The 15,720-nt window shown below is 38.0% G+C and overlaps 1 protein-coding gene across 2 annotated transcripts in view; it reads left to right on the top strand.

Annotated features, from left to right (window-relative positions):
• SLC12A2 (solute carrier family 12 member 2) overlaps positions 1 to 6,571 on the top strand; it is a 103,706-nt gene extending 97,135 nt beyond the window's left edge. For both annotated transcript variants that reach the window (XM_044228371.1, XM_044228363.1), the window contains 3 exons: positions 1,266 to 1,401; positions 1,738 to 1,805; positions 3,641 to 6,571. In XM_044228371.1, the coding sequence (XP_044084306.1) occupies positions 1,266 to 1,401; positions 1,738 to 1,805; positions 3,641 to 3,776 (340 nt within the window). In that variant the 3' untranslated portion in view covers positions 3,777 to 6,571. The remainder of the gene's footprint in view (positions 1 to 1,265; positions 1,402 to 1,737; positions 1,806 to 3,640) is intronic.
• Positions 6,572 to 15,720: the final 9,149 nt, after the last annotated feature.

Here is a 15,720-nt window from a genome sequence, read left to right as displayed (position 1 = left end):
GCCACAGATTCCACATGGTTCTTTACATTTCTATTGTTCATGCCTATATTCATTACCACCACTCAATCCCTACTCCATGTTATATATTACTTTTTTACTATTTTGCTTTATTACTAAAATGGGAGAATCTAAGAATTTTCCCATAATAGTTGCATTCAGAATTCTCATGAGTCAAAGAAAAGTATCTTCATGGAATTGTCTACCTGAAAATGGCACATAGAGGATATTATAATTATGTGTATAATTATACCACCAGGCATAATTTTAATTATTCTCAAATAAATGTTGAATAAATGATGAAACTGGTATAAGGAATTAAATATAAAATAATAAGGTACACTTTGTAAGGTTAGGATCAGGGAAGGATTTATTTCCTTTTATAAAATAATATATACCAGGAGCTTTGTATGAGGCTTAATACTGAAAAATGTTTTTCACATTCATAGAGAATTAGAATGTTGTTAATGTTCTTTCACTGTCTTTTATCCTATTAAGTATCTTTGGATCTAGAGATTAATTCTGCATCTTCTTAAATGTTCATTATCTGCCCACTCCTCTCTTCAGAATATTCTAGTACCTTTTCTACTATTATTCCTCTTTTTGTTCATTGGTACTTGAACTAGGAAAGCATTTGAGTATTTTGAGTAAAGGAGCAATACAATTTGACATATTGCTCAAAAGGATCATGTTGGCAGCTGTGATGAAAATGTATGTAGGTTGAGGGGGTGGTGGGCATAGGAGCAGGGGTTAAAAATAGACAGGTGAGTGTGAGCAGTTGAAATTGCAATTCTGTTATTGTGAATCCAGTTCTAAATTTCTTATCAGTTTGAGGGCACCGGGTGTTATCAGTTTGAGGGCACCGGGTGGCTCAGTGGGTTAAGCTGCTGCCTTCAGCTCAGGTCATGATCTCATGGTCCTGGGATCAAGTCCCACATCGGGCTTTCTGCTCAGCAGGGAGTCTGCTTCCCTCTCTCTCTTTCTCTGCCTGCCTCTCTGCCTACTTGTGATCTCTCTGTGTCAAATAAATAAATAAAATCTTTTAAAAAAATAAATTTCTTATCAGTTTGAGAAACTAGCAATTGCTGTTTTCTAAATAGGTTGCCAAAGTGATGGTTATAAATTAGGGTGTGGGGAGGAGCATAATAGATGGAAAACACTAACTTCTCAAGTACTAATTTAGCATTTGAGATCTTAGTGCTAAGGAATTTGAATTGAAGTTAATTGTCAGTGATCTTTCTGGGGTTTTTTTTTGTTTTTTTTTTAAGTATTGTAGCTTTTGATGAAATGATTGAGCCATACAGACTTCATGAAGATGACAAAGAACAAGATATTGCAGATAAAATGAAAGAAGATGAACCATGGCGAATAACAGACAATGAGCTTGAACTCTATAAAACCAAGGTATTCTGTCTCTTCTGCTTTCTTTTTTTTAATATTCCATTGATTTTTTAAAAAATAAGGAAGACATAAGTATCAAGAACTGTCATTTGTTACGGGAGGAATAAATTCAGTCTCCTCTAAATTGGATCTGGATGTGAACAGTGTATATAAATCCTCAGTTCTTTTCTAAATTAAGGGATGGACATTTTTATTACAGCAAAATTCCTTTGATTTCTTTTTGTTTACTTACAAAAAGTAAGTAAAAAGATTTCTTTTTGTTTACTTATAGCTCTGTGAACTACACTAAATTCCGATTTTCAAATGGTCCAGGAATGACTTTGTCCTGTTTCATTTCAGACCTACCGGCAGATCAGGTTAAATGAATTATTAAAGGAACATTCAAGTACAGCTAATATCATTGTCATGTAAGTACTGTCTATACTAAGATTTTCTTGAGCATTAATTTTATGATGTTGCAATTTGGATCAATTTCCATGCCAAGTACGTACCTACATAAACCTCAGTAATGACTTAACAGTTATAAGGAAGAAAAAACAAACTTTTGTTAATATACTTTGCTTTAAGCATATAGAGAAATCATTTAAGGGGGGAGAAAGTAAAACAAAAATCTTAACCTTAAGTTTATATGAATCTAAGTCATTCTTTTTTCATAATAGTTTATTCTGGAATTTTTCTTTTATCTTTTTTCCCACCTTTTAAAAATTCCTTAGCTTGAAGGACACCACGACATAGCCATTACGTCTTCGTGGGGTATGAGGGCCTCAAGTTAAAATTTGGACCCCAGGGTGAGGTGTGAGACATCTGACTGGCTCAGTCAGAGCATTTGACTCTTGATGTGGGGGTTTTGAGTTCAAACTCCACATTGTAGGGTAGAGTGTACTTCAAATAATAATTTTTTTAAAAAGTGTAAAAAAAGGAAAATTTGGACCCAGGACAACATCCTTATAGAAATAATACCATCAACTTATCTTGGGGATGAAATTTAAAAAGTGGTTCCTGTCTGAGTCTACACCCCTGTGTTTCACACACAAATTATACAGACAGACGTTCTGCCCTCTCTTGGATCTAGGGGCTATCTGGCTGTTCTTTTACTGAGTCAGATTAGTTACAAATTACTTGAACCCAGATTTTCTCCATCATGGAGCCAGGGTCCTTAGATAGGTTAAAAAAAAGTCCAGGCCTCCAAAAATAGGGCAAATGATGAAATAAAGTATTACCAGATGATTGTTATTTTGATTAACAAAAAACAATACAGCAGGAAATTTCAGCTTTTGCGGCTGCTGATCAGATATCTGTAATGGAATATGTTAAAACAGAAATCTGGAAACACTCCCCAGAGCAGCTGGTTACTACTACCACTATCTACAGATAAAAATCAAAGCCCAGGGCACCTGGGTGTCTCAGTGGGTTAAGGCCTTGGTTTTCAGCTCAGGTCATGGTCCCAGGGTCCTGGGATCGAGCCCCGCATCAGGCTCTTTGCTCAGCAGGGAGCCTGCTTCCTCCTCTCTCTCTCTGCCTGCCTCTCTGCCTACTTGTGATCTCTGTCAGATAAATAAATAAAATCTTTAAAAAAAAAAATCAAAGCCCAGAATGATAGGAGAAGTTGAAAATTAAAACGTAGAATTAATTATGTTTGAATCTCATTTACCCATGTGTGGTTTCTGCTTTCTTTAGGTAGAAACATTCCTTTCTCCTAGAAGAATTCTATCCTTATTGAGGAAGGGCGAATGGGAGGTTTAACATTAGATACCAAATGTGTTGCCGTTTATAGAAATACTCATTTCTGTTCTTATTAGGTGAATTTTTAAAAAGCTTTTGTTCAGGGGCGCCTGGGTGGCTCAGTGGGTTAAAGCCTCTGCCTTCAGCTCAGGTCATGATCTCAGGGTCCTGGGATCGAGCCCCGCATCGGGCTCTCTGCTCAGCGGGGAGCCTGCTTCCTCCTTCTCTCTCTCTGCCTGCCTCTCAGCCTACTTGTAATCTCTGCCTGTCAAATAAATAAATAAATAAAATCTTTAAAAAAAAAAAAAAAAAGCTTTTGTTCAAACATGAAAAAGGGGGAATAGTGATAGGAGTTTAGTCACTGCTATACCATGTTCACAATTTGCCTGCACTCCAAAATGATTTATATAACCACTGTACTTTTAGTTACTATTATTAGTGACTCAGTATATAATTTTTTACAGTTTTTTTTTTTTTCAACTTAAATGCATGGCCTAATTCCTTTCTTTTTTGATACCAGGAGTCTGCCAGTTGCCCGGAAAGGTGCTGTCTCTAGCGCTCTCTATATGGCGTGGTTAGAAGCTCTTTCGAAGGACCTACCACCAATTCTCCTCGTCCGTGGGAACCATCAGAGTGTCCTTACCTTCTATTCTTAAAGGCCCTGTACAGTGGGCAGCCCTCTAGATGGTACTTGAGTGCCTAGTGAAGTCACTGAAATCTTCAATGACACATTAACATCACAATGGCGAACTGTGACTTTTCTTTCACTTTTTCATTAATTTGAAAGCACACAGGGAAGTTGCTCCACTGATATGTGTATGGAGACTTCAGTTTTAGTCAGTTCTGTATTTCAGTCTTAATGAATGATGATGATTTCCTTGTTGTTGGACTGAAGCTCACGAGAGTAAAGTTTTCCTTTGCTACTTGAATAGCAATAAAAGTGTGTTATTTTGTGATTGATGAAAGGAGTACAAAAAGCCTTTAGCCTTGAGGTGCCTTCTGAAATTAACCAAATTTCATCCATATATCCTCTTTTATAAATTTATAGAATGTCAAATTTTGCCTTCAGCTGTTATTTTCGTTTCTAGTCGCTCCCACTTAAAATGAAATGGACACTGCTTTCTTCTTCCATTGACCAGTTAGTGTTGAGTACTGTATGTTTTCTATTACTTTTATAAAGGTATCTGTTAGATACTAAAGGCAAGAATTAGGGCAGGTTAATGAAAAATGAAAAAAAAAAACAAAAAAACCCAAAACAGACAAACAAAAAATGGTAGCCAAAAAGTGACCCCAAGGTTAGGTTTGTAGGGGTATGTATAAATTGTGGATCTAGGGAAAGAAGACCCAATAAACCTTTCTTTTTTTTAAATCTCTAATTGGCTGTTATTTGTATTTTTATTTGAAATCTTAGGGAAGGGTGAAGATTTATTCAGTACTTCTGTATACCATGCTGAAAAATCCTGTATTGCCATTCTTTAGACCAAAGTCCTCAAAATCATTTGTATCTCTAAGAAGAGAGATCTGTCCTAATTTAGAGTTTTCCTCAAATTTTGAGGGACTTTTAGGAAATGCTAAAAGATTTTTCTTGAAAATTAGACAAAGCAATGTCATTAAGTAAAATATTTGAATAAACAATATGTGGGATTCCACTATACATATCCTTTATAAATCATTAAAATTTTTAGTGTTTCATCAAATGGTTAAATGGACCACTGGTTTCTTAGTGAAATGTTTTTAGGCTTAATTCATTCAATTGTCAAGTACACTTAGTCTTAATTAATATACTCAGGTTTGAACAGATTATTCTGAACATTTAAATTTAATCCATTCTTAATACTTTAAAACTTTTGTGTTAAGAAAAACTGCCAGTTTGTGCTTTTGGAATGTCTGTTTTGACATCATAGTCTACTAGTACAATTTTGACAGTGCATAGGTACTGTTACTAAAAGCTTTATATACGATTATTAATGTGAAGTTTTTCATTTTTTATTCAAGGAAGGATTTCCTAAAAACATTTCAAGGGATATATGTCTACATATCTGTATGTGTGTATGTATGTGTATATGCATACACAGATGCATATGTGTATATATAATGACATTTATGTTGCTGGTTTTTTGCATTTTAAAGTGATCAAGATTCATTCAATTAACATTTTTTTGTTTCAGTAAACATAAGTTCAAAATTAGATTGAAAGATACAGGATTCACGGAGAACAAAGGTGATCATTCGAAGGGCACGTAACTTCGCACAGTTACTGTTCAGTGATAAATGGAGAACACGTCCTCTACTGTTCAGTCAGTTCGTTGGTATAAATTTTGGTGGTGAAGAATATATGCAGATTTTCATGAATCTTGGTAGATATTGTTAAAATCACTACTGCTGTCAGTAGTGCAGTATTTTTGCTGCAAGAGCATAAACGAAATGAAAAGTGGAGATCTGATCATTTTGAATTCAGAATGTTAAAATGAAGTAATTGTTTTTCTAGGATTTTTGTTCCCCTACATTATAACTCATAGCATTGTTCCCTTTATTGCAGGTATTGTAGTGTTTCGGGGGAAGACTGTAGAAATGTCATATATTCAGTAAACAATACCATGTTTGAACTTTTTAAATGGATAATAGGGCATGAACTGAGTGCTGCTATCTTGAAAATGTGCACAGGTACACTTGTTTTTTTGTTGTTGTTGTTTTTGGTTTTTTTAAAGTTTTTCCCATTCAGGAAACCATCATTGTGATCTGTACTGCAGGAACCAAATGTCATGCATCTTACATATGTGTATAAAGTACATAAAATATATCTAAATATGCATAATGGGGGGAGGGAGGGTAATATTGTCTGTGAAATAATGTAAGAAGCTTTTCACTTAAAAAAATTACTTTCATTTAACACTAGACACCAGGTCAAAATTTTCAAGGTTGTTGTAGTACTCTAATATAAATTTCAACAATTCTTAGAGATGCTAGCTAGTGTTGAAGCTATTCTAGTTTATTTTGTTTATGCTGAATTTGATTATTTTAATGCCAAATTTTTTTTGAGCTCTAATCATTGGTGATAACTTGGAAATAAATATGCAATGGCATTTGACAGTTCATTATTCCTATAGGTAAATACTCATTGGGTTTAGAGAGAATGGTGTTAAGCTGATGATTAATTAAATCATATATTTATTTGTTACATTATTTCATTGTATTTTAGGTTTCCTTCTGCATTCTTTTTATATGCTTTCTGACATTACCTATTTTTAAAGACTATGGAAATAATTTAGAGATTTGAGCTCTGGTGGATGTTTATCTACTAAGTTTGAAAATGTAATATTTTGATAATACTGTACTATAACTGTCACACAAATGCTTTTCTAATGTTTTAACGTTGAGTATTGCAGTTGCTGCTTTGTACAGAGGTTACTGCAATAAAGGAAGTGGATTCATTAAAACTATTTAATGTCTACTCTTCTGTTGTACCTGTTTTATTAACCTTTGGCGACTTTGTGATGTACCCTCGTTTATGTAACTGTTCTTTCATGATGTCTGAGTTGTTTACTGGCTTTTACCTTTAAAATTCGTATGTTAGAAAGTTGTTTGAAATTGTGCACTATCCCTAAGCCTTTGAAATAATCACTATTGATACTTGACAGTGTGATTGAACCCTAGAAGATGCAGCTCATTTTGATTTTTTAAGTGATTTTACTTTTCTAATTCTTTTTAAGTTATTTTATTTAAGTTATTTTACACGAAAATGGATCCATAGTCCGTGTCTTTTCTTCAGACGATTTTTGGCTAAGCTAATGTACAGTTTTATAACTGTACATTTCTCCTTTGAACGTTACAATAAGTGTGTTATATATGCAGAGTTAATTTTCTCTCTCTTACTCTTGGGAAAGCAGCTTGGAGCAATGTAGGGAATTTCCCGAGGTCATGTGGTAAATCAGTGAAGAATGTTGGCCCAGAGCCCGGATCTTTCATCTCCAGGGATATCTCTGTTACGCACTCACTGCTGCCTGATCCATAACTCAGAGGGTGCATAGACCGGCCGTTTCCATACTAGTCATCCAGTATGGCCAATGAGTGTGTGCTCAGGTAATGTGGACTCTGGTTAGAAATAGTTTGGCTACAGTCTGGCTTAATAGATCTGAAACCAAATATCAGTGTCTATTGCATGTTCTTTGCTTTCTTGTTTATTTTCCAAAAATCTATTCAGACTAGTGACTTCTTCGGGGAGTTAAAAGAGAATTCAAAGGCAACTACAAATGTGACATTTTCTAGTATCAGAGCATCCACCGGGTTTCAAAACAGGAATGGAGTTCACCTTCCAGCTAGTATGTTTTGTCCCTTCACCAGTAAGAAAAGATCAATGCCTCTGACACAATTCTGTCCTGTATGTGTCAACAGGATGTTTGTAGGTTTACAGCAAATAGGTAGTAGTTTAATGCTTGACTGTTTGAGTAAAGATGGCACAAATCCTGGGAAACACTCACCAGAAAGTACTGTTTAATTTAGCTAGTTTAGGTAGTAGATACCCAAAATGTGTTGGTGGGTTAACCAGCTCGATATACTTGTTTTTATAGACGAGTAAAATACCTAAATGTCTAAGTCCTGTTGCTCTTTATGGAATCGGGCGGCAGTGGTCAGAGACCTCTTTCCCTTGTGATAGGCATTTTGGGTAGGCTATTAAATAGCATTGAGAACTTAAGCCCATTTTCTCCTCTTAAATCTACCCTTGAATTTTGTGTTAGGAGTGAGCAAGTATTGTTTTAGGGAAAATGTGAAGGCCTTTTAATTGGTCCCCTGCCCCCTTATACAGCCATAGCTGTGCTTGTTCTACTCCTACATCTGTAACTCATCCCCAAAAACCTGGCATCGTGTCCACACATAACCTTTGTTCCCCTCTTCTCAAGTACGAATGCAAATTAGCAAGATGTTCTGACCACAGCTGCAAGGAGATTGTGGTTTTTTGATCCACAGCATAGGATCAGTGATCTGTGGACACTGAATGCAGAGAGGTCTGGGACTCAGTACTGGTCAGAATCTCATTAGATAACTGCTGCCACTTTTGAGATGGGGAGAGAAACATGGAGATTCTGTTCTAGAAGAGTTCCCTCACCTGGTCTAAAAGGAAGCTGTTTACAGAGTCGTTTTACGGCTTGTATCTCTAATGACGGATAAATCAGAAAAGCTGTAAAGTGAAGCGGGCAGAGTTTTTTGTTTACATACAGTACACATCAAGGCATATTAACAACTACTTCAGTGAGAGACAATTTTACTTTTTTAGACGTATATTTAGCCCCAATTAAGCCATTTTTGAAAGAAGGTAGTAACGGTTTGAAAAGGGAGCTAGAGGGGTTTATCCAAATGACTGATAAGCCACAGATTATTTTTATTACAACCGCTCGGCTTTTTTGCTTAAGTCTAAACAAGTCTCCTTCAAGTTCCTAAGAAACTTAACTAGTTAAGAAATTTAAAAGATGACAGGGATGATTTGGGAAAGGGGGAGGGGGCGGGGAAGGTGGAAAGTTAGGCTTCAAGAAATATTCAGGGATTGTGAAAGATCAGCCTCTTCATGGCTAAAAGTCTTGCCCTCATACTTCCTTCTGGGAAACAGTGGATGGTGAAGAATGGAATTAATTTCTTCCTCTGTATTTCAAAATCCTTTGATCATAATGTGCATCTCTGAGCTACATGGTACTGATCTCAGAGGTGTACCCTACATCCTTGAGGTAGTCTATGACTTTCCCATCAGTAAAGATAATCCTTTGTTTACTGTCTATGCACCTTCGAGTTCAGTGTTATTGACATAAGTTTCACACATGGGCTTTTTTCAGAAAGTTGATAGTAATGAAACACAGGTGTATTATGCATTGATACACTAACTAGAACAGTGGTGTGCTTCAGAATCATCTGGAGAGTTTGTTAAATCCTACAGTACTCCTGCTGAATCTATTCTGCATGAAATTTCTCCCCTTCACATCTGCTGCTTCTCAGGATAACCCTCCCTTCTTTATCACTCCCTTTGTCCTTTACGCACGCCCCACTCCTTTCTTCCACAGCACATGAGTAATTCCATCTCCCCTTGTACCAGCCGTGAACTCAAATAACCCTCCAAATGCCTCGTGGCTTTCCTTTTATATTAATTAGTTATTTGTCAGTGGCAGGAATAGAGCCCAGAGCCAGCGAATAGAGAAAGGAAGGCCAGGAAGACAGCCGAGTTCAGGGACTCTGTAAAAGCAGAGACTCAGAGCAGCATCCTTAGCGCTCTGTCTCTCACCTTTTCCCTCTCTTTGGTTTGCCTCTCCAGTCTTGACGTGACTCTTCAGGTAGACTGTCACCACAGAGAGTGATCAGTGACTTCTGAAAAAAAAAAAAAAAAAACAAGGGGGCACTTGGGTGGCTCAGTTGGTTGAGCGTCTGCCTTCGGCTCAGGTCATGATCCCAGAGTCCTAGGATTGAGCCCCACATCTACTCTCTGCTCAGCAAGGAGCCTGCTTCTCCCTCTCCCACTCCCCCTGCTTGTGTTCCCTCTCTCACTGTCTCTGTCAAATAAATAAATAAAATTTAAAAACAACAAAAACAAAACAAGTAATTGGGCAGCAACTGTAGTTGAAAGATGGCATGTTGTCAGGGGGCCCATACCCTCTCCCTTGGGTTTGCCCTTAGAGTCTGGGGTTTATGCAGCCCTGGAACTGAGGGAAGGGCCTTGGAGTTTCGCTTGCCCTGGCTGGCTGCTGCTCCAGGGGCTGCGCTGCCCAGGCTCCAGCAGTTGCTTCCAAGGTAGACAGCTCTACAGGCCTGACCTCGGCTGCCACCACCTTTTTATAGGTTCCCAAAGCTCTGCAGCTCAGCACTTCGTATCTGTTCCAGCCCTCCCGTTCCACTCCAGCCCAGCAGTCACACAACCGTGCCCAGCTGTCACACAACCATGCCCAGCTCAAAGTGGGTGCTCAGAGGCCACTGGGCAGAGCATTCCTGCCCCTCTCATCCATGGCAGTTCCATCTGGGGCACCTGTTTTGTCTTTTCTCCTTCGGGTGGTATCTCTCAGGCGCTCCCACTCACACCACAGAGCAGGATCTCCCCAGTCCTGGTATAAGAACCAGCTCTGCTTTCTCTTCCTCTTTTCCTGATGAGTCTTCATGGACAGGAAAATGCAGGCAAGCTCAGGTAGTGGGCTCCAGATCACAGAAGTGACTCCTTTTCCTACAGCATCTAGAAATGCAGTAACCATTCAGAATGCAATAGCAGTCTTCCCTCACCAAAACAGGCAGAGCATACTTTTTCTAAAACAACTGAAAACAGTCTGGTTACTTCTCTATTATGTTGCATTAAATCTCAACAGCTCACCCAATCCCCTTGAACACCAAGTCCAACAAATCTAAGAAGCATGGTACAGGATTAACTTCTCTTTGGGAAGATACTCATGAGTCCTCAGACTGAGGTGGAGAGAGGCAGAAATTTGAGATGTTTTGGAGAAAAATTCAATAGGATTGAGTGATGGGTTCTCCTCCTGTGTGTTGAGCATGAGGAGGGGGTCACTCATGGTGCCTTGATGGATTGAGCATTTTCTTCCTCCTAATTTGGAAAAGATGGGAGAGAAAAGAGAATTCCCATCAACTAAACACTCCTTATGCTATCTGTTTACATATTTTAGCTTACTTAACTCTCACCAGACCCCTCTGGAGCGGGGAGTATTTTCCTGGTGGTAGAGCTGAGAAGCAAGGCTTAGAGGAGCTATGAGCACAGTAAGCAGTGGAGTCAGGGCAGGAACCTGGGTCAGTTTCTGGAAAAAGTCTCCTCCACACTTCATTTCTTCTCACAGAGGGGCCTTCCAGTCCTTTTATCCTCCATAACTTCTCCGAAAAAACATGGTCTCCTGTAGTAAACAGAAAATCATATTCCTATCACTGAACTATACTGATGTCTTTCTTCCAGGTCACCTTCTAAAAAGTTCGAGACTGGGGCGCCTGGCTGGCTCGGTTGGTAGAGCATGCAACTCTTGATCTTGGGGTCATTGAGTTTGAGTCCCAAAGTTCAAGAGATAGCTTTGTTTATCAGTTATTCTAGTACAAGTTCATCCAACAGAACATGTCAGGTCTCTGTGCAACCTGAGCTCAATGTGCAGCTTTCTGCCAAGAAGCAAATTTTGTGCCATGGTTTTACCAGTAGAAGAGTAACTTTGACATTTTGAATTATTTAAGCCTGTTAGAGGTATGATCGTGACTTTCCCTCTACAGACTGCTACTTGCAAGACAATGGTATCTTTTGGAAATTAATGACTATCTCCATAGGTTGATACCTTATAACATACTTTTATAGGATTATGAGGAAAAAATTCTAAGTGATTTAGGCCATTTCTAAAGAGGGGGAGAATAAAAACACAGAACATTTCTTCTCTGGATTTGTTTCTTCAGTCATGACACCTGAAAAAGTTAATGGACGTGATAAAAACATTCAAAAAGTGTGTCTCTTCTAGGAAACAAATCCAATCAAGAGATGAGAAACACATGTAAAAAAGAAAAGGAATATTTTAAGTGTATAAATTTGGAAATTATACAAGCATGCTCTAGTTAATTTAAACTAAAAAAATTTTCAATGCATAGTGACTGATAATTAACAAAGGATTATTAAAATGGACACAGCAAGAAGTAGAAAACTTAAATAAACAGCATGGAATGAACTGAATGTAACTTAAGTGCTATCTCCAAAGAAGGTTCTGGTCCCAATGATCTTTTTTTTTTTTAGTTCTTTTAATTAACATGTAATATATTATTTGCCCCAGGGGTACAGGTATGTGAATCATCAGGCTTACACATTTCATAGCACTCACCGTAGCACATACCTTCCCCAATGTCCATAGCCCAACCACCCTTTCCCTTACCCCCCACACCCCAGCAACCCTCAGTTTGTTTTATGAGATTAAGAGTCTCTTACGGTTGTCTCCCTCCTGATCCCATCTTGTTTCATTTTTTCCTTCCCTACCCTCCAAACCCCCCCCACCTTGCCTCTCAAATTCCTCATATCAGAGAGATCATATGATAATTGTCTTTCTCTGATTGACTTATTTTGCTCAGCACAATACCCTCTAGTTCCATCTACATCATTGCAAATGGCAAGATTCCATTTCTTTTGATGGCTGCATAGTATTCCTGTGGGGGGGTGTGGGTGTACCACATCTTTATCCATTCATCTTTCCATAGTTTGGCTATTGTGGACATGCTGCTATAAACATTTGGGTACATGTGCCCCTTCGGATCACTACATTTATATCTTTAGGGTAAACACCCAATAGTGCAATTTCTGGGTCATAGGATAGCTCTATTTTCAACAATTTGAGGAGCCTCCATACTGTTTTCCAGAGTGGCTACACCAGCCTGCATTCCTACCAAGAGTGTAGGGGGTTTCCCCTTTTTCCACATCCTTGCCAACATCTTTCATTTCCTGACTTATTAACTTCAGCCATTCTGACTGGTGTGAGGTGGTATCTCACTGTGGTTTTGATTTGTATTTCCCTGATGCTGAGTGACGTGGAGCACTTTTTCATGCGTCTGTTGGCTATCTGGATGTCTTCTTTGCAGAAATGTCTGTTCATGTCTTCTGCCCATTTCTTGATTGGATTATTTATTCTTTGGGTGTTCAGTTTGATGAGTTCTTTATAGATTTTGGATACTAGCCCTTGATCTGATATGTCATTTGCAAATGTCTTCTTCCATTCTGTCAGTTGTCTTTTGGTTTTGTTGACTGTTTCCTTTGCTGTGCAAAAGTTTTTGATCTTGATGAAGTCCCAATAGTTTATTTTTGCCCTTGTTTCCCTTGCCTTTGGCAATGTTTCTAGGAAGAAGTTGCTGCAGCTGAGGTTGAAGAGGTTGCTGCCTGTGTTCTCCCCAAGGATTTTGATGGATTCTTGTCTCACATTGAGGTCTTTCATACATTTTGAGTCTTTTTTTGTGTGGGGTATAAGAAAATAGTCCCATTTCGTCTTCTACATGTGGCTGTCGAATTTTACCAACACCATTTGTTGAAAAGGCTGTCTTTTTTTCCAATGAACATTCATTCCTGCTTTGTCGAAGATCAGTTGACCATAGAGTTGAGGATCTGTTTCTGGGCTCTCTATTCTGTTCCATTGATCAATGTGTCTGTTTTTGTGCCCATACCATACTGTCTTGATGATGACAGCTTTGTAATAGAAGTCTGGAAGTCTGGAATTGGGATGCCACCAACTTTGGCTTTCTTTTTCAACATTCCTCTTGCTATTAGGGATCTTTCCTCGTTCCATATAAGTTTTAGGATTATTCCATTTCTTTGAAAAAAAATTGATGGTATTTTGATAGGGATCCCATTTTACAATTGCACCCAAAATCATAAGATCCCTAGGAATAAGCCTAACCAAAGAGGCAAAGAATCTGTACTCAGAAAACTATAAAGTACTCATGAAAGAAATTGAGGAAGAACAAAGAAATGGAATAATTTCCATGCTCATGGATTGGAAGAACAAATATTGTGAAATGTCTATGCTACCTAAAGCAATATACATGTTTAAAACAATCCCTATCAAAATACCATCAATTTTTTCAAAGAAATGGAAACACTCTCTGTGCCTCCTGGATTTTGATGCTCCTCCCCTTTGCCATATTAGGTAAATTCTCTACTATAATTTGCTCCAATATACCTTCTGCCCCCCTCTCTCTTTCTTCTTCCTCTTCTTCTGGAACCCCAATTATTCTAATATTGTCTCGTCTTACGGTATCATTTACCTCTCAAATTATCCCCTTGCGGTCCAGTAGTTGTTTATCTCTCTTTTTCTCAGTTCCTTTATTCTACATCATTTGGTCTTCTACATCACTAATACTCTTTTCTGCCTCATTTATCCTAGCAGTAAGGGCCTCCATTTTTTATTGTACCTCATTAATAGCTTTTTTAATTTCATCTTGGTTAGCTTTTAGTTCTTTTATTTCTCCAGAAAGGGATTTTATTTCTCCAGAAAGGGATTCTCTAATATCTTCCATGCCTTTTTCGAGCCCAGTGAGCACCTTGATAATCATCATTCTGAACTCTAGTTCATATTAACAATGTCCACATTGATTAGGTCCCTGGCCATCGATACTGCCTCTTGTTCTTTTTTTTTGGTGAGTTTTTCTGCCTTTTTGTTTTATCCAGATATGAATATATGAATGAGAGAATAAAATACTAATAAAATACTAAAAGGGTGCCCAAGACCCCAGAAAAATATACACTAACCAACTAACCAAATCAGAAGAGATCCAAAACCAAGGGAAGAAGGGGGGGGAAATATATATATATATATATATATATATGCAGTAAATAGAACAGAGCCACCCACTTGATTTGGGGTGTATTCTGGTCTCTTAGAAGAAACTACCTCCCAAAATTTTAAAGAAAGAAAAACTTACATATATATATACACACAAAAAAATAAGGGTAAACACAATGAAGGGATGGAATATGACTGTAAAGATGAAAATTTTAATAAGACTCTAAAAAAGGAATTGATAAGTTGCTTGGAAAAAGAAAAAAAACAAAAGAGGAGAGAATGTGATCAGACTGGAAACTAGAACAAAGCCATGTGCTAGCTTTAGGGTGTATTTTGATCTATTAGAAGATATTGTATCCCAAAATTTTAAAGAAAAAAACCCTATATGTATACAAAAAATAAGGTTAAATACAATGAAGGGATAAAATATGACTATAACAATGAAAATTTTAGAAGATTTTTTTTTTGAGGGGCACCTGGGTGGCTCAGTGGCTTAAGCCTCTGGCTTTGGCTCAGGTCATGGTCTCAGGGTCCTGGGATTGAGCCCTGTAAAAAGGCTTTCTGCTCAGCAGGAACCCTGCTTCCCCCTCTCTCTCTGTCTGCCTCTCTGTCTACTTGTGATCTCTCTCTGTCAAATAAATAAATAAAATCTTCTAAAAAAACACTATTTTTAAAAAAACGTATTGTTGGGGCGCCTGGGTGGCTCAGTGGGTTAAGCCGCTGCCTTCGGCTCAGGTCATGATCTCAGGGTCCTGGGATCGAGTCCTGCATTGGGCTCTCTGCTCAGCGGGGAGCCTGCTTCCTCCTCTCTCTCTGCCTGCCTCTCTGCCTACTTGTGATCTCTCTCTGTCAAATAAATAAATAAATAAATCTTTAAAAAAACAAAAAACAACAAAGTATTGTTAAGATAAAAGTTAAAAAACATTAAAAGAGGAAAGAGCAAAAGTTTTTAAAAATAGAATAAGAAAAAAACAAAATTGAAAAAAATTTAATTTTGTAAGACTACAGGATCATGGGAAAAACGCCATGAATTCTATGTGTTGCTTTCCCCTAATTCTGGGGTTCCACAGTTCTCATTGATTGGTGAACTTGATTTTGGCTGGATGTTCTTGCTGATCTTCTTGGGGAGGGGTCTGCTGCCCGTGATTCTCAAATGTCTTTGCTGGAGGCAGAATTGCACCACCCTTGCGAGGGGCCAGGCTAAGTAATCTGCTCCGGTTTGCTCTCGGGAGCTTTTGTTCCCTGAACACTTTCCGTAGAGCTTTGGAGGACAGGAATGAAAATGGCGGCTTTCCAATTTCCTGTCACAGGGGAGCTGAGAGCTCCAGACCCGCTCCTC

This window comes from Neovison vison, chromosome 1 (assembly GCF_020171115.1).
Source record: "Neovison vison isolate M4711 chromosome 1, ASM_NN_V1, whole genome shotgun sequence".
Lineage (NCBI taxonomy): Eukaryota > Metazoa > Chordata > Mammalia > Carnivora > Mustelidae > Neogale > Neogale vison.
Note: the sequence above shows the minus strand (reverse complement) of the source record. Positions and strands in the feature narration are given on the sequence as shown.